At 42.6% G+C, this 18,426-nt stretch overlaps 1 protein-coding gene across 2 annotated transcripts in view; it reads left to right on the forward strand.

Moving 5' to 3' along the window:
- Window positions 1-9,083, forward strand: part of numbl (NUMB like endocytic adaptor protein) — a 62,290-nt gene extending 53,207 nt beyond the window's left edge. For both annotated transcript variants that reach the window (XM_087850785.1, XM_006801122.3), the window contains exons 5-9: window positions 70-210; window positions 1,676-1,883; window positions 1,983-2,252; window positions 5,014-5,193; window positions 5,282-9,083. In XM_087850785.1, the coding sequence (XP_087706911.1) occupies window positions 70-210; window positions 1,676-1,883; window positions 1,983-2,252; window positions 5,014-5,193; window positions 5,282-6,420 (1,938 nt within the window). In that variant the 3' untranslated portion in view covers window positions 6,421-9,083. The remainder of the gene's footprint in view (window positions 1-69; window positions 211-1,675; window positions 1,884-1,982; window positions 2,253-5,013; window positions 5,194-5,281) is intronic.
- Window positions 9,084-18,426: the final 9,343 nt, after the last annotated feature.

Consider the following 18,426-nt stretch of genomic DNA (forward strand, 5'->3'; position numbering starts at 1 on the left):
AATACGAGCACAGTCAAATGCAATAATCTCCTCTTACTCTGTCTAATTTCCTTTGCCTGCCTCTCTCAGGACCTCATCGTGGACCAGACCATAGAGAAGGTTTCATTCTGCGCTCCGGACCGTAACTATGACAAGGCCTTCTCCTACATCTGCAGAGATGGGACTACAAGACGATGGATGTGCCACTGCTTCATGGCTCTGAAAGACTCGGTGAGTAGACAGTTCCAGATACCCTTTAGGATTTATATGAAAAAATGTCTGTGTTGCTCTAGCTTTTATCAGTGCAAACAATTCTTTCATTTGTGCCCCCCTAAAAAAAATAGATCTTGAGGTTTACTTTCAGTATTTTAAAGGGGCTTAAAAACAGGAAGAGATTAGCAGTGGCAACAAGGGACCGTAATAATTCAGCAACTTGTATCAACAACAGGTAGTAACGGGCACAGTGCCAGTTTCATTTTTCAATATAGTTTTGATCTCTGCTGTCTAAAAATGCCAGATATTTTCCGCTTATGTGAAATAGTGTTTGGTAAAGTTTGGTTTAAACAAAAATAAAGACTCGTCTATATCATTAAAGCCATTTACGCACTCTGGATTTTGTCAAGAGAATCAGGTCTGGACATACACAACTGGATAACTCCACTGCTGAATTAGGTAAAGGTGCCATCTGTATGTATAGTGTATGGATATTTGTTAGGAAGCATGTTTCCCCCATCAGGTAATGTCTATAGATGGCTACATGAGTGCTTTGGATGTTTCCATTTTCTTATGTAGACATACAGCATTAAGTCACACAAGATACTTGGATCCCAGTTCTAAATTTAATTTATTTACGTTGTTAAAATGTCAGGAGGGGAGTTTCGTAGCTCTTTTTTTAAATAACAAATCACAGAATAAAAATAAACAGACATTTCACTGAAAATACACCTTCAGCTGTTTTTCATATATTAACACGCATTGCAATCTGTCATACAGGTAAACATAAACACATCAACCCACTCTGTGACAGGTGTCTCAAAATACAGCTGTAGCCAATTAAATGATTGTTTATGAATTTTCTCTACCTGTCGCTAAAATAGTGTCACTGGAATGACCTTGGGATAAGCTGACTGAAATTTAAAGACATCTGCGATAGAACGAGTGCTGGCATAGTATAATGTGGTTCTAAACCCCACAGTGGTTTCATCAAGTTAGACGGCGAGTTGGATTATTAATGTGGATGGAAGAGGACGCAGCACAGACCTGGGGGATTAGGAGAAGGGATTAGATAGAAGCCAGTGGAGTTATCTGCCCATTTGTGTCTCTCTCCATTTCCACCATGCAATATCCATAACTGTGTGCTCATCTTAAACTGGACTCTCTCTTCTGTAATTGCCGTGGCTGTGTTTGTATAAGAAAGAAGCTAAGACAAGCAGCCAGTGTACCAGGGATTTGATGGAAATTATTAATGGCTCGGTGTAAAATGCCATCTGAAATGATTTGCTTTCAGAGGGATAACTTACTTTGACTTTTACTGATATAAAAGTTTCTTTGCAATCCTAAAGAAACTCTATTATGCACAAATACAGAAAAAGGCATTTCAAAATATATATGATAAATCATGATGTTTTGGGACAAGGGAAAGTGTGCAAATGTGTTTTAATGTTGTTTTTTCCCTCTCTATTTGTTTTTGCATCAGGGGGAGAGACTGAGCCATGCAGTGGGTTGTGCCTTTGCTGCTTGCCTGGAGAGGAAGCAGCGCAGAGAGAAGGAGTGTGGTGTGACGGCTTCGTTTGATGCTAGTCGCACCTCGTTTGTGCGTGAGGGCTCCTTCCGCGCCAATTCCTCCTGCAGCCAGCAGGGCAGCAGTAGTGAGCGAGAGGACAAGCTGCAGGAGAAAAGGAAAGGTAGAAGTTCTTTTTCTTTTTTAGCTGCATAGGCAACGATAGCACCATGATATTTACATAAAAACTGTCCTGAATTATCGCAATCCCTTCTTATTCCAGACCAGCCCTCTATCATGCCGGCCCTTCCACCTGGCACCGCCTCCCCACCCGAGGGTGCGGCCTCCCCTATGGAGCGACCAGAACCAGGCGGGCCTCATGCCATCCCCCGCCGCCACGCGCCCATTGAGCAGCTGGTGCGTCAAGGCTCATTCCGAGGATTTCCGGCCCTCAGTCAGAAGAATTCTCCCTTCAAGAGGCAGCTGTCACTCCGTCTCAATGATCTGCCATCCACACTACAACGCAAGACAGATTTCGAGACCAAGAACCCTGGTGAGTGGGAGCGTTTTTGATGTTATACTGACAAATGTTGACATCTGCTGACCTCCTGACCCCAGTCCTGTTTTGATAGAGGCTGAAGTTCACAACATTGGAATGTGGGGTAGGGCGACAAAAACTACAGCGCTGTTCCTTCGAAGCATGAGAGGAAGCTAGTTTATATCTGTGCCCAATTCACACTGTCGTCATAACAATAAATTTGGTTTTAGTGACTGAACAATAAAGAATATGAGAAGGTAGCACATGCTTTGATAGGTTAGTAGGTTTAGAAATGTCTAAATGTGTGTTGGATGTGTAATTTGGTAATCAAAATGATTGTTCCGCAGTCACACAAACTATATTTTTCATGCTGACATATCATTAATTTAGATGACATTCAGTGATGGCCATCATTTATTTGTTGCTTTGTCTCCTATTAGCTGAGCAGCATGTTAAGCACCACCTTTTTAATTGTTAGACTGACTGCACCACTACTGAAAGAGCACCAATTATAGTAACAAATGTGTCTAATTTAGAGCTTTTGTGTGAAAGGGGAGGATCCAAAAGTACACTAATGTTTTTAGGGTACATAGAAAGTTAACTATTTAAGCTATTCTCTGTATGCTGTGGAATAACCATGAATTCGTTTCACCATTAGTTTTCTTTAAATCAGTATTAAAGCTACTAATATACTTACTAATGGATCAGTAGCAGGATGGAGGTTTCACAGGCAGTTAAGGATACAATATTGAAAAAAATAATGGCAACAAAATAAATATTTAGTAGTGGTAATAGACAATAAGCTATGTTTATAGCAGAAGGATTTATGATATTAACATGTAGATGCTAAAGACTAATATTAGGCTAACTTCATTCACACTTCATTTTTCTAGAGATGATTTAACCACACTTAATTTACACATGGCATCAAAATACCTCTCAGATACTCACAGGAAAATCAGGCGGGATGTCACTCTTCAAGAAGGAATGGTATCTTTTCTTTTTTTTTTGTTTGTTAAGGTACTACAAACCCCACATTTCCAAGTAATTATTTGTTATTCCAAAGAAGTCAAAGAACATGACTACTGCCTCTACAAACTATCTGCACACGGGGCTATATTCCACTTGCGTCATGGTTGTTTGTTGGAGGGTTATTACATTTTCCATTTGGCTTGAGCGTGACATCACTGACCCCTGACTGTACACGTCTGAGTAATCATATTACAGAATAAATCATCAGCAGATCTTAGGTGAATTTACGTTCATGTTTTCGTGGTGGAGCAGGTGTAATCCTGCTTTTTTCATTTTAATGCTCACCTTCCACTGAATACTTGACAAGGAAAAAAAGAAGCAGTTATGTGAAGTGCTGTTATTATTGCGATAAGTGACAACGCTGACAGCTGCTGCCTGTGCAACTTTGGGAGCTCTTGGCTTTTTTTAAGGGCAATTAAACATAACTGATTTAGCCCAGACAGGTTGCATAAAAAGAAATACACAGTCCCCTCACCCATTCTCTGTGGTGCCACAGGATCAGAGTGCTCAGTAGCAAGGCTGATTACAGTCATTAGAAGAGATGAGAGAGAGTTTTTGATATGACTGGAATACTAAACCACAACAGCCACTCTCATTCACTATATAGTCCATCCTTTTATTTCCATTTCCCATTCGCCAGTGACTGTTACCGTATCCAGGGTGGTGGATATGTTGTTGTTTGAAGCTTTAAAGCTTTTTGGAGGCGTGTCATGAAGTAAAAGTGGACCAGCTAAAAGGTCCTCAATTTCCCAAAGTGTCCTCATTTCAGTGGTCTTGGAGGCACAAACTAGTCCCCACATAGACATATAGACAGGTACACACACACACACACACACACACACACACACACACACACACACACAGATAAAGCCTAAATGGTCTCAGCCAATTCGTCTGCCTGCGTTCTCCCTTGTGACTCCCTCTACAATGTGCGTATTGATTTATGTGGTCAATCAGCTGTCCTGTTTAGCCTTCAGCTACTATTCTACCAGCCCTTGAACCTGCCACTGCACTGAGGAAAACACAGAGTATAGGCACACATGTGAAGTGCTTAAAGTACCTCTGAACTCTGAGAGGCACTGACAAGAGCAGGGGGAAAAAGGGATCACAGGGCTGGTCTTTGTGGAACAAAGGACAGAGAAATCTTTGAAGGGAGACCTTACACATGCCTCCAGCGCCCTCTGCGCCCTCCAGTATAATTCAAGGCTTGTAGCCATACAATGCAGACAGTTAAGAGAGATATACATGTATTAGAAGAATGGATTTGAATGGCACACCAGTGCGATTTGCTATACAATGGGCCCATCTGTTGTAAACATGTATTTCTCTTTATTTTACTTGAATCCCACTCTTGTATTCTTGAATCTGTCTATGTATTCATATTATGAAAGTACAATGTGAAAGAACTCTAACAGAAAGGACGAGGAAAAAACACAAGCATAATTTCTCTGAGGTTGTGAGGGAGGCTCAGGAGACTATGAGCAAGGAATTTTATCTATTTATATCTGCAGTCAGTGGTTTAACCCATGGTTGATGTAAGAAACTTGTGTTTTATTGCTTTTTAGGTCAAACAGTGGCGAGCATCAAAGTATTTAAATGCTCTAGTTTTATGCTTTTGATGCTAACTAGGTCTGTTAATCAATTGTGTATTCCATCTCCTCTTTTCATGCTTTGCTCTTTGTCTCATTTCTTTCTCTCTCTTTCCCCACCTCCCCCTCGTGTGTCCTTATCTTGCTAATACCAGAGATGGATATGGGATTGCCTGGTGAGGGAGACAGCAGTATAAATGCTCTATGTTGCCAGATCAACACCTCGTTCACCAAACCATCAGACGAGCTCTTCTCCAACCCTTCTATGTCTGCAAATGGCCCGCCAACCTGCACCGTGCCCCCTGTTCTGCCTCCACCACCTGTGCCAATGCAAGGTAAGATGAGACTATAATAGATCAATATTAGTTTTGAATTATAACAAGTGGTGGGCAAGTTTAAGTAAAACTTTTACTCCACTTCTAGCCACCTCCTCATGGGTACAGACGGAAGCTCCTCTCCACTCTCCTCCTCCGGTTTCTGTGGCGATGCAAATGCAAAGCGGCCACAAACGTACGCCATCTGAGGCTGAGAGATGGTTGGAGGAGGTCTCCAAGGCTGTGAAGGCCCAACAGACACCTCCTCCCGGCCCCGCCATCCCCACCATCCCCGGACCTCCCTCCATCTCCAGTCATCAGATGTCCAGTCAGGCAGCCATGTCAGCTGCCCCAGTGTCCACTGTGCCCATGTCCAAACCTCTTATTTCCGGCCCCTCTGCTCTTTCAGGTCAGGCTCCGATGCCCCTCCCACCAATGTCGATATCATCAGTTCCTCTAATACCTGGACCTCCAGTTTCAGGTCCCCCTATGTCTCTTCCGTCCATGTCCATACCCACCATGTCAGGGCCAAGCATGTCTGGAGCCCCCATGATCCAGCCCTCCCTCCCTGGACCTCCAGGCTCACTTCCAAGCTCCATGCAACCGTTCCCTTTGGCTTTTGATAACACTCCAGCCCCTGTGGGAATGTTTGCCAGTCAGCCTGTCCAACCTGCTTTTGTACCCATGCAGACCTACATGCCAGGTCTAGCAAGCAGTATGACCTATCCCAATGCCAGTGTGCCTGTGGTAGGCATCACACCATCGCAAATGGTGGCCAACGTCTTCTGCACTGCCACAGGCTCGTCGGGCACAGGCAGCACTATGGGCTCGGCCGGAGGAGGAGGACCCAAGGTGGGGACGCTTGGAGCAGTCGGGCAAGCCCATCCCTATCCAGTCCCACCTAGTGCTGTTGGCCACTCTGCAGGTTTTTCAACACCTCCATTTTCATCCACTCCACCTTTATCAACAGCCATTAATGGCCTTGCACCGCACAGCAGCACCACAGTGGCCCTCCAAAATGGGACCTCCAGCACTAGTGGAAATTGTGGCACTAGTAGCAGCTGGCCGCCAGAGGGCAGCCAGCTAACAGCTCCGGTGGTTGATTCCCAAGAGGATGACCGTTTTGAGGCCAAGTGGGCAGCCTTGGAGACAAAACCAGCAGCTCAGCAGCCTGGGAACAAGGCATCAGCTGCGACAGCCAACCCATTTTCCAACAATCTGCAAAAGACTTTTGAGATTGAGCTCTAAGACAGACTTGGCCTCCCAAAGCTGTAGCACTCATCCTGGAGTTAAAGCCTCGGGACGCCAGGCACTAATTCCAGCATCTTTGCTTAGAATGGGAAGCAGGTCCTTACATTTAGCCTAGGATCCAACCTGTGGCAGCCTAGCAACTTGCTGAATGCCCTCATAGGAGCCTACAATGATCTTGCTTTCTTCACGCTCCAATGAAACATAGAGTAACTTAGCAGCTTGCTGGACTGTAATCTGAGGATCAGGTCTCTAGCTCTCTAGACTTGATGGACTAAATCCTTTCACTCCACCTGCTACCTGCCTCTCCTCCCTGCTTTCTCTTCTCACTTCTGGCTTTAATTTACCTGCTGGAAGTCCCCAGATGTACTGCACGTGCCCCCTCCAAGTACAGTGTTGAGGGGATGAAATGCAGTTTAGTACTTTTTTTCTTTGAAAAGGGGACTCCACTCAGATGCATTCCAATCCCATGTTTCTTGGCAATTTTACTTGATTTTGGTGGAGACTTTAGCAAATGTGGTTATGTGACAAGATACGTGGAGAAGCAGAGCAGTGACCTGTTGACCGATGAACAGACTGACGCTGATCTTAGCAAAGCACAGCAGAAGTTCAGACACCTGAAAGGACTAGTCAATGACGTGAGACTCAACCCTACGAATCCAAAAGGAGTTACTGACCAATAGTAGAAATTTATGGCCAAAAGTATTTTATTTATTGTATTTTATTTTTTATTTTAACAGGTTATATGTACTTAAAGATCTAAATCTCAAAGCAGTGTTTCAGGAGCATGTTGTTTTTTATTTCTATCCCCTATATTTATTTTTGTTGAATCATAAAGAGTAGGGAAACTACAGGTAGCAGGTTGTAAACAGTTGAAGGTAAGCACTGTGGGAAACTGAATCATGTAACAGGAACCAAATAACCAGGGCATACAGTAATGTGACATGTGAGACAAGTGTGTATATAGCGGCATGTTTCTTCCACCCGTTAGCCGTCAAATAAATATGCTCCACTGCTGCTGCCGAGGCCAGCTGAGTCTGTACGGCTTCACTTTGGCATTGTCGCCCATTTCTGTTGCTAATGCCTAATTTAAAGGGCACTGGGACTTGAAAAATGTCTTCAGGATATCCAGCACACAGACACTCTGGACAATACAGCACAACAGTCCTTTGGACTCCATCTTCACCGGACAAACCCAAGGAACTTTAATAACTCAGTGGATTTAAAAAAGTAAAACTCTGCAACACTGTGCAACTGGTTGGGGGGAAAAGATGCACTACATTCTAACATTCAGAAGTCCTTTTATGTGTTCAAACACAGGGTAAAGTCTCATCATGTACAGTATGATTGTGTATTCACCTCTGCTGTGACGCAGCAGGGCGACACTCACAACTGATTTCTGGACTGTAGGAGAAGAGAAACACGAGCAGATATCGATTCAGGCGTGTGGGCTGAAAAAAAAGAAAAACAAAACTGGAAGGGTTTCTGATGTCGAAATATTAGGGACAACAAAGATTCAGTTGATTACCAGAGGGGGAAAAAAACCAGCGGAGAGGAAAGATGAAGGATAAGCTGTATGTGAGAGGATGTTGCTACTGTATACCTTTTAAAGAATGGGATGGAGGAAGTCTGAAGGAAGGAAAATCAGATGTGGGTAAAAAAAAACTAAACAAAACAACCCAAGATAAAAGCAAGAGGCAGTTTGCGTGAAAACACGTCGAACAAAGACACATTCATCACCCACGACACGAGCACTGTCTGCCATCTTTGTGTTCCTCAAGGCCAAGCCGCTTTCATTTCAGCATCCTATTCCTCGTCTCTTCAAACCTCAAGAAAACAACACTTCTTAATCATGTGAATTTCTGAAAACAATGTTGCTTATTATTATAACTGCAGCCTCATAAACAAGGTTTTTCTCAAACTGTGTGCAACTCCTTATATAGTTAAAACTCCAGTACTGTCAGCAGAGCCTTCAGTGTTTGTCCAAAAGATGCAACCTTACTAAAAGTTCAAGCAGGCCTGTGTAATGAAGGGCTTTTCCATGGGTTACTTCTCTATGTTATTTAAACTACAATCTGACCACAGATGCTCCTGCTATGTTCCTTAGGAACTGAATTGTGTTTGGATATATGGACTGCCACTGATTAGATTTCCTTCTCATTAACTCCCTATAGCTTAATTAGCTTGTTTGGTCTCTTCCTGTGGCCGGCTTTTCAGAGAAACTAAATTTACATGCCACTGGCCTAATTTACACCACCTCGGCTCCTCCCAGGTTTTACCCTTTTGTTTTCTGATGACTTGATATATCTTCCCCACAGAAAAAAAAAATCCAATCCGCTCCCTCTCTCTACAAAAACAAATCCGATTCCCTCATGAGATCGATGCTTTTATTTTGTTTAAAATCGTTTGTGTTTTTTTTGCCCTCAACTCTTGTTTGCACGCTCCCCCCCAAAAAACGGTAAATGTAGGTTAATTGTGTTCCGCGTTAAAGCAAACTAAATGACCTCATAAACTTGATTGTAAAACCATAGTTTAGTGATGGTAACAAAGCAAAACCAGTGGAGTTTATTTTTAATCTTTATTTACAGAATTTTTGTATTTAAACCAACATATTTGTATTGTAATTACATTGTACAAAAGATAAATAAAGTAATATAATATTACACCTGCTCGTGATTTCTGGGTAGTGATTGTGGTTTTCTGTTTATCTCATTTTTTGAATCATTTCTTTTCAGACATTTCCCGTCCTTCAGCTGATCTCTTATGCTTAACCCAAGCAAAGCTGCGCTCTCTTTCTTCTGTTATTATCATTCTGGCTCATACTTGTCAGCTTCGTTGCTGTGCTTTTTCATCAGCTGGATTTAAATGGGTTAAACACTTTTCCCTGGATGCTCTTAAACCACAGTAGAAACCCTTCAAGCGAGCCGATTTAGAGCAGTTATGCTGACATGTTGGATAGTCAGCACCGGCATTTATCTGGGAAGATCATTACGGCTCTCATATCTGCTGGCTATATATGTAACAGTCAGGAGATTGGTTGTGCAGTGCTGCAGATGAAGAGTGAAAAACACCTTTATATGTAACTAAATGAAATGTTATGTCTTGCTTGTTTACAGCAAAGATTATGGTCATTTACAGCTCCGCATGGCAGCATTGCATAATTCACAGATTGAAATAATCCATATTTATCTTACACGAGGCTTTCATGCTGCCCTTCAGTTCGTTCACCGTCTGAACCACAATGGATGAACTGAAGCTTTCAAGCCAGCTTTGTTCTGATTGGATGGCCCTTGCAAGCAGGCTTGAACATCAGGTGGGTGGAGCTTGTGTTTATAGTCAGAGCTATGTGCCCAAGATGGCCATATTAAGGATACTTGCTCTCAGTGAGCAAGGTCCACTCTAATCTGTAGAGAAAAGGAACCGTAAAAAAGTGAATTTTTGGTTTTAAGGTGGGAAATCACTGCTGGATAACTACGAATTTTAAGAAAAATTATTTTTTCTTTTTGAACATTGAATAAAGGTGGGCTCCCTCTTCCCTGCCCGTCTTTGTGCTGTGCAAACCAAAGTCAGCAGCAACGTCTGGCTGTAGCTTCATGTTTGACAGACATAAGCGAAAGTGGTTTGAAGGGTAATATAATACTTAGTCCCAAAGACGGACACAAAGGAATGTGGCTGCCGACAGGTTGAAACAGCTGACAGCTCATAGCCTTATTATACTTCCATTAATCTCCTTTTTTGTTACTTTCCTCTCTAACTAAACATCCTACTCGTGACTAAACTGCTGTCTAATAAGCGCTGTCCTCCATGCAGCCAGGACCGAGTGCTGCCGCTCCTCAGGTCACTAATGGAACCAGACAAGGCCTCTTTTCTTCTTAAGGACCGTGAGAAACTGAGTGAATGCACGCAAGCACGCAAGCACGCACACACACACACACAGCGCTTGAGCAGTGGTTGCAGTAACTCTCACCAGTTGATGAGTTTGTGCTGCAGACAAGGAAAAGAGGAGAGATCAGCCCTGCTCAGTAGCTTGTGAAGCTTGTCTTCCAGTCATTTTGGATTTGCATCATGTTTTATGCATGTCAAAATGATTTAATAGCCAACGTTAAAGAAGCCATTATTAGTTGTTCTCAAAAAGCAAGCTAAGGCTTTGTTAATTAGGACAGCCTTCATTGTTGCAGCCATGGTAGCAGTGTGGTCTGTGACATTTGTGCTCCCTCGGGTTAAATCTGGGTTATTTATTAGTTTTACTTTTGGCTTCTACATTACAACACTCTACAAAGACAATAACGAACATGGCAAATATTACCTTTTTGGAATACTGATGTTAGCTTTTAGTTATTTGTGGACTCCAGGGCTGAAAAGGCAGGCCAGCATTGAATTGCCAAAGGCAGCGGTTCTGTTTTTTTGTTGGATGTTTTAAAAGAATTAGAGTTGCCCCTCTGAAAATTAATGTTAATTTGCAGGTGTGTGTGTGTCTCTGTGTTATACCTGTGCACCCTATGGACCCAACACTAGCACTGGTAGCAGAAGCTATCAGCTAGTGCGCCTAGTTTGTCCATATACTGTCACTTTAATAGGTACATATGTCCAGCTTATCTAATCAGCCGATCAGATGGCAGAAACTCAATGCATTTAGGCACATTGCCATGGTCAAGACGACCTGCTGAAGTTCAAAGTGAATATTAGACAAAGCCCTAGGCATTACAAAAAAAAGCACTTTGAATTCACCGTTATTGTAGAAAAGCACTAAGTACCAGTCCATTCACGAGAACAGCCAGACTGCTTTGTGCTGATTGGAAGGCACCAGTAACTTATGTGACCACTCGTTACAACCAAGGTAGGCAGAAGATCCACTCTGAATGCACAACCTTGAAGCAGATGGGCTACAGCAACAGAATACCACACCAGGTGCCACTCCTGCCAGCTGGAAGCAGGCTCACCGAAGCTGGGCCACACTTAATTTCAGCTGTGATATTCAGAATTTGGTGTTAACATGAAAACATCAATTCATCCTGCACTGTATCAAAAGTTTAGTAATTTGACCGAACAGCTTTACATTGCATCTTTTTCTCCTTCACAACCCCTTCAAATACTGATGAATCCTCTCTTTTAAGCATGTCTCAGTATAGTCCGACTTAGGTTTCGGTTTCTATCCCTTCCACAGCACGTCCGTCAGGTTAATGTTCCCCCAAAACACTGTTGTGTTCCATTTATGCTTCTGCAGCTATTTGCTGGTATTTTCTTAGGTTGCAGTGCAGACCATGTATATCCCTTTAAGACCACAGTGTACTCATCTTTTAATGGCTGCTTCTGCAAGAATAATACGTCGCAAAGCTTAAATCATCCAAAACTGGCTTCTTGAACATGACGGTGAGTTCACTGTACAGTCGCCAGATCTCCATCCAATAGAGCATCTTTAGGATGTGGTGGAACGGGAGATTCTCATCACGGCTGTGCAGACCTGCTGACCGAAATCTGTCGAGGAGTGTTTTCAGCAGCTCGTTGAATCTAGGCAACCCAGTTCTAGCAAGATATACCAAATTAAGTAGCCGTGTGTGTATTCACTTCTTTAAATCAATCTGTAAAAACTGGTCACAAATACGTTTTTTTAATTTTAGGGATTCAGAACTATCATTTAAATTCAACCAGCCGCAGCACCTCCACCTACCTATCTACCTACCCGTACTCGTTACATTGTAGGCTGCTGCATAATGAAGTTGGTCTACATAGGAGGTGGAAATGCTTGGTTGCCATGGTGACGTAGTTAAAGATTCAGTAACATCTGAAAAACCACTGGGATCTGCAGAAAAGGCTTTCTATACGTATACATTACAGCGCCGAAATAAATTAAGGTTGCTGAAAATACAATATAACCCTAATGGATTCTCAAGGTGGGTCAGACAAGTGTGTGTGTGTGTGCGCATTTCTCTTTAAACTGCCTTTTTGTTGCACACCTAGCAGCAGTGTGAGATCACTCAGAACTGATTACATTAAACCAAATCATGTAACAGTGTTTGAATGACCGTTTCTGTGAATTGTGTTTCACTTCAGATTTGTTCTCTCTCACTCTCTCTCTCGTGCTTCACTGCCTTTAGTGGATGTGTACAAAAGGAAGGCTGTTGTCTCTTTCAGCCCTTTGCATCACTGTGTATGTGCATATAATTAAATAGGGCCTGTGAGGAAGGATGCGACTGAGTATGTGTGATTGTGTGATACCCGCGCATCTGTGCGATAGCAACATCTGATAGCTGTATAAGCACAGACTTGGTAATGGTTTTTGTGTAATGGACCATGGCCGGACTGTCAGCTCTGCACCGGATAATGTATCCATGCTACATGCACACACTCATTTATCCTTCTTATCGCTACTTGATCGCACAAAAAGGCACAAACACGCTCACGTGCATACTTATATTTCCTGCATGTCAGAAATCTCGACAAGAGTTTCTCGCACTCCAGGACTCGTTCTCTGCACACTTGTGCGATACGGCCACATTTATTAGATATACTGTTTGCAGTGTGACCTCGCAGTCCTTGAAGCTTGAAGGAAGTAATTACATTGATTAATTGGATGTGGTTCCTATTGATTAGCGCAGCATCTGTGTCTACTGTTTGCCACACAGCTGGCTCCACCAGCACGACATAGTAATGTATACATTAAGGACGGGTCTTAAACAAAGCAAAGCAGTGATCCATTTTTGTACTTGTGTACATATTAAATAAGCCATGACAAGCTTCTACTAAGGGGGTGCAGTAATATGCACTTGTCAAAACAAAAAAGCAACAAAAACACACTAAGCCCTCGGGGATTAAGCCAACTTCAAATACCAAGGCAAGAGCAGGGGCCTGGTTCTCCTAACAGAGCTCAGTTTAAAATCAAATAAGACTCTAACCACTTTCTCTTTTGGGCTCCTGATAACAGCCTTCCTCCTGCCCGCCGATATAAGATCTTAAATTGTATTGCCTCAAACAATCAGCTCTTGAGATAACGGATCCAAAGGAGAGCTTGACCGGCTTCTGCACATCATCACGAGTAGGAATTTGTCTCAGAGCCCTCAGCCCGGTGCATCCATGAGTCTCCGTGTCCTCCTGACCTTCTTGTGTGTATTTCCCCTGCTATTCTCAAACTGGACAGGGTAATTTGTTGCGCGATACAGATCAAAATTCAATAATCCTTGAATTAGATGATGATTTATGTGTAAGGAGACAAAGAAGAGCATTGTGCGGGCAGAATTTCCCTCTGGGTACAGACCAGAAGGCCTTGGACCGGGGAGTGCTGCCTCACTGTGCACAAACACAAAATGAGCACGGGCAATGAGAGAGTGCCGGCTCCTACCACCCCCTGCCAGCAGCTGTCACTCATCAGCACTGGGTGCCAGAGAAGACCAGAGCGAGTCAGCTCTCGCCCATTGTTTGCGCTCCTCAAATCGCCCGAGCAGTGAAGTAAATCGTCTATTTACTATGCCAGTAAACCAGAGGGGACTTTCCTGTGTGCTGTAATACCTAATAAGCCTATAGCAGACGGAGATTACAACTCTTTAAAATGGAGCCATCTCCTCAGTGCTTAGTCACAAGCTTAATCATTTATGTGACAGATTGTCAATATGAGTAAACCCTCTGATATTTATGCCTTCTTTGTAAATGACATCATGCAACACGAGCCCTGAATATCATTCTATTTGCTCTAAGTTTGCCATGCAGAGCTTTTCTGTTTTTGTAAAATGCTACAACTTGGGGAAAAAAGGTTTTATTTCACTGAATAAATACCTTTAGAGGCTAAAGTAGAAAAGAATAAGCAGTCATGAGAGGTCTAGCAGTAAAAGAGTGATGCCTCCCTGGGCATACCTGAGAAGGTGTGGACAATTCAGACAATGAAGCCCATAGACCTATGCACTGCCACTGCAAGGCCAATGAAGGTGCAGGGGACATAACAAATAATATAGTGATCAAATCACTCTCACGTGACTCTACTGAGGAGCACGTATCCATCTCCCTACAGCATCTAGCTCTGTTTGTGAAGCAGTCGAGTTCTGAGCTTCTTGAAATCACGAATAACTCACTAGCTGAGAAAATGCACATTTCTAACTTCCAAATAGGACAGCTTCATTGTAAAATCCCCTGCTGGGACTCACTCAGGACACTTACCAGTAGGTGGTCTCATACAAAATTTACTAAGCTCCAGCCGCATTATTTATGCTCATCTGGCGCCCTCCTGTGAAAACACGAGGAATCACAACATGGGCCCGACAACCTATTTCATGCTGCTACAAGATTTGCTCATGCCAGTTCTGCTGGAGCTCTGTAATGTCTTTAAGTATGTATGTGCATGTCTTTACAGCCTTTAAAGGCAATGCTTAAAATTCAGCTGATACCAGTATCATAGGGCATGCTTTTTGTTTTCCTTTTTAAACTTCTTTACACAGCCTAGAATTACTGCATCTGCAAGCTGCTTTGGAACCCACCTCCCGCACTGCTGCTCCTCTCAGGCACTCCTCTGACTAAATAACACATCTGTAGTCATTGATTGCCTGCTCTATTCTGTGCAGTGGGTTTCAGTGTTGCTATGCTAAGCTTCCTCTGGTTTTCCATGTTTGCAAAGAAGAGCAGGGGGATCTCATAAAAGCAGCCAAGGCCCTAAAAATGAAAGTTGCAAATTGAAATTTAAACCTTCTTTTATCTGTTTTAGTTCTGGCTGAAATATCATTAACAATGGCTGATAAATATCTGTATCCACAAGAATAGAACCTTGAATCTGAAGAGAAGGAAAATTCTACCAATACTAATTTTCCCACTGTGCCACGTTATTACTGTAATTCTGATTCAGTAAAAAGACTAGATGTTACAATCCCTGATAATGCATTGCTTTAAATGGAGAAAGAGGGATGGCTGTTATGAGGAAAGGCAGCCCAGAAACTTTAGCAGTTTGGGACACATCGTCAGTAGTGGACCTTGGATTCATCGGGTGTTTCGGCCATTATCACTAGACACCCTCATCTAAGGAGGCCCTGCCAGGGTTGATCAGGCCCGGAGTGTGTCACTGGTTTATGTTAAATTGTTTTTTCTCTTCTTCTTTCTTCTGTTTGGTTTTCTACAGTTTATTTTCTTCTATCTATTCACTGCAACTAAGAAATAATACTTACCTCTTTGACATTTATGGAGCTTCACTTCTTCAAAGGGATAGAAAAGGTGATAGAGAGAAGTAAGACCAAAGGGACAAGATAGGAGAGAGCAGAGAGGAGAGCCAGAAGGGGGGGCGCCCGATGTGGCTTCCCACACCTCCCCACCGGATTGGGCTGTAATTAATAATTAATCTGCAAAATTCACTGGAAATCCGCTCATAAAATACTGGTGTGGCGGGGCATGGTCTGCGGTGCTGCTGCAGGGGAGATGGACGCACCTGCACGGCCTATGCAATCACGCCTCGCTGGCATGAAAAGCTGTGCTGCCTGTCTGTGGTTGTTGTTATTGGTGACAGCAACTGTAATAATAAAGAGATGCTGACAAGTATTGATCCGTCATCGGTTCTGCCGTGGGTCATTTTCTCATCTACTGAGACGAAAATAATAATGGTGCTGTAAGTTTTTGCTTTAAATTGCAGCATAATTAAAACTTTATCAAAAATAATTACTTTCTCAGAGATCTGAGAATTTAGGCTATTGTTGCTTTCCGTTTTGATGTTTTCCTTCCCACTATCACGAAGCGCTTGCCTATAGGAGGTCATCTGATTGTTGGGGTTTTCTCTACATTATTGTAGAGCCTTTACCTTAAAATATAAAGGATTTTGAAGTGACTGCCTTTGTGATTTGGTGCCATAGAAATAAAACTGATAAGTAAATATAATTGAATTCATTCGGTCCTAAACTGTTTGGGCTTTACAACAGTGGATTTAAAAGTCATCGTCTGAGTCTTTAAAAAGTCTCGATATCTTTAAATCATACCTTCCCGTGACAAAACCTACTTCAGGATACTCATATATAGTAACCATGTAACACCCACTTTAAGTGCATCATCACATGTTTCAGCAGTCACGCTCTGATCCAGGACCTGGCACTGAGACAGAATAAAAACTCAAGAGGCTGGTGGCTTTTTCAGCAGGGTGTCTTGTTCAGACTTAGTGCTCCTAGAATTTTCCACAGTGCTTTGGAGAAACCCCCTCCAGCACAAATACACAGGGCAGTGCAAACCAGTCACTCAGCTGAGACCACCAGCACCACTAAAGTGTTTCTCCCAAGTTTCCACATGTTTTCCACCTACAGAACCTGTTTGTACTGAACCAGTCAGTTTTTGAGCAGAACTGCCTTGCCAAGGACCAAATGTGTGCTTGGGAAGTAAACCATAAGGAGCTTATGATCTATATACACACACACAACGGCAGAAATAAAAAAACAAAAATCAGAAAATTCACATTTTGTGCAGATACCTCAGATTTGTCCATCATGTTTTCAAGTTATTTACTTTGATTTGCTGTGGCATCGGCAATCTATTCACAGACATCCCTCTCCAGATCTCTCGTGTCCATGCTGGTGCAATGTGGAATTGGTTTTTGAAGGACATGAGGACTACTGCATGGATTTACTGTATCCGTCTATACTGTATGGATGGTCTCATTGAACACCAGGGACAATGAACTTCAGATGACCTTGAAATGAAGGTTGGAGAGGGAGAGAGCGAGAGGAAATTACTTGGGAATACGTGTGTATTTACAGTAAGATTAATTCAAGTGTATTTTAGTCCTACAGTAACATCTTTGCCTCCATTTTCATGTGTACAAAAGCGAGCTGCTGACTGACTCACAACAGTGCAGGGCCATTAGTTTAGGCTGGATTTCATCTGTGGAGACTGCAGTTGACTCCAAGGTAACATGAACACCAGAATACAAAAGCCAATAAACAGAAACAGTGGAGAGGCGATGAGGACAGGTACAGCAGAGTGGGAAGCTTTCAGGTTGAAAAGAAACTATTGGAATTCAAAATCAACGCAGGACAGGTCACCCACAGAAATCGACCGCATCCTTTGAAGAACTCGACAAAACATAACTTCCACTCTGGAGAGAACAGAGATAAAAGTATCAAACCGAACAAAGATGCAGGAGCAAGAATCGAAACGCTAGACAACACAAGACACTAGTTAAAAAACAACAACAAAAAAAAACAACAACAAACTTGGAGCAAAGCTTTGAATTAAGTTTGGAAAAGACGCGTTTTGTATTGTATTTAATGCTCCGAGTACCTAATATTGCGCGAGACGGGAGGGTTTTTATTAAATTATATGAATTTATCAGTATCTTGTACCTCTGTTATTGCAGTTTATAGCTCATTTAATGTTATGACTGTTCACTCAGGGACTGCAGGTGGAAATGAGCTAGCAGCTAAATCTGGGACGAGGCGTTCTTGTACAAGATTAATGTTTTTGTGCTGACAAATAAAAAAGAAAAGTAAGTGTGAAGTGTCCACAATCCACACTGTTCCAGCTCATCAGTGAAACAGCCAGGAGGTCAATTCATGGCCCGGATGTGCATGACTCACCTGCACTGATGATGGAGGAGATAATCACAGCAGCAGGATGACTTCAGAGGAACACAAATCCATGTTTGGTTTTTATGCACCGCATTCATTATATAGATTCAAATATTAGACTTTATCACTTTTACCTCCTCGCAGAGAACTTCTGCACGATAACTACAGAAATGGCAACTCTTTATGTAACAAGACAGACTGTACACACATCCCAGCCTCTGCTTCTGTCACATTAACACGTTTAGAGTTTGGGTGGAAAGGTCACCTGCCACTCTATAAACAGAATTATCTAGGATTTTCAGGGTAGACTAATTATCCTCTAAAGAGAGACGAACACAAAGAAAAAGAGATGAACAACCAAAGAATGCAGCCAAGATCTAATCTGCACTGCTGCATCGACCAGGCTCACAATAAGGAACACGGAGGGGGAAAAAAAAGAGCCAAGCACTGCAGCAGCAAGCTGAGAATACCTCTGAGGACAAAGGGTTAT

This window comes from Neolamprologus brichardi, chromosome 14, assembly GCF_056152115.1.
Source record: "Neolamprologus brichardi isolate AB-2024 chromosome 14, ASM5615211v1, whole genome shotgun sequence".
NCBI lineage: Eukaryota > Metazoa > Chordata > Actinopteri > Cichliformes > Cichlidae > Neolamprologus > Neolamprologus brichardi.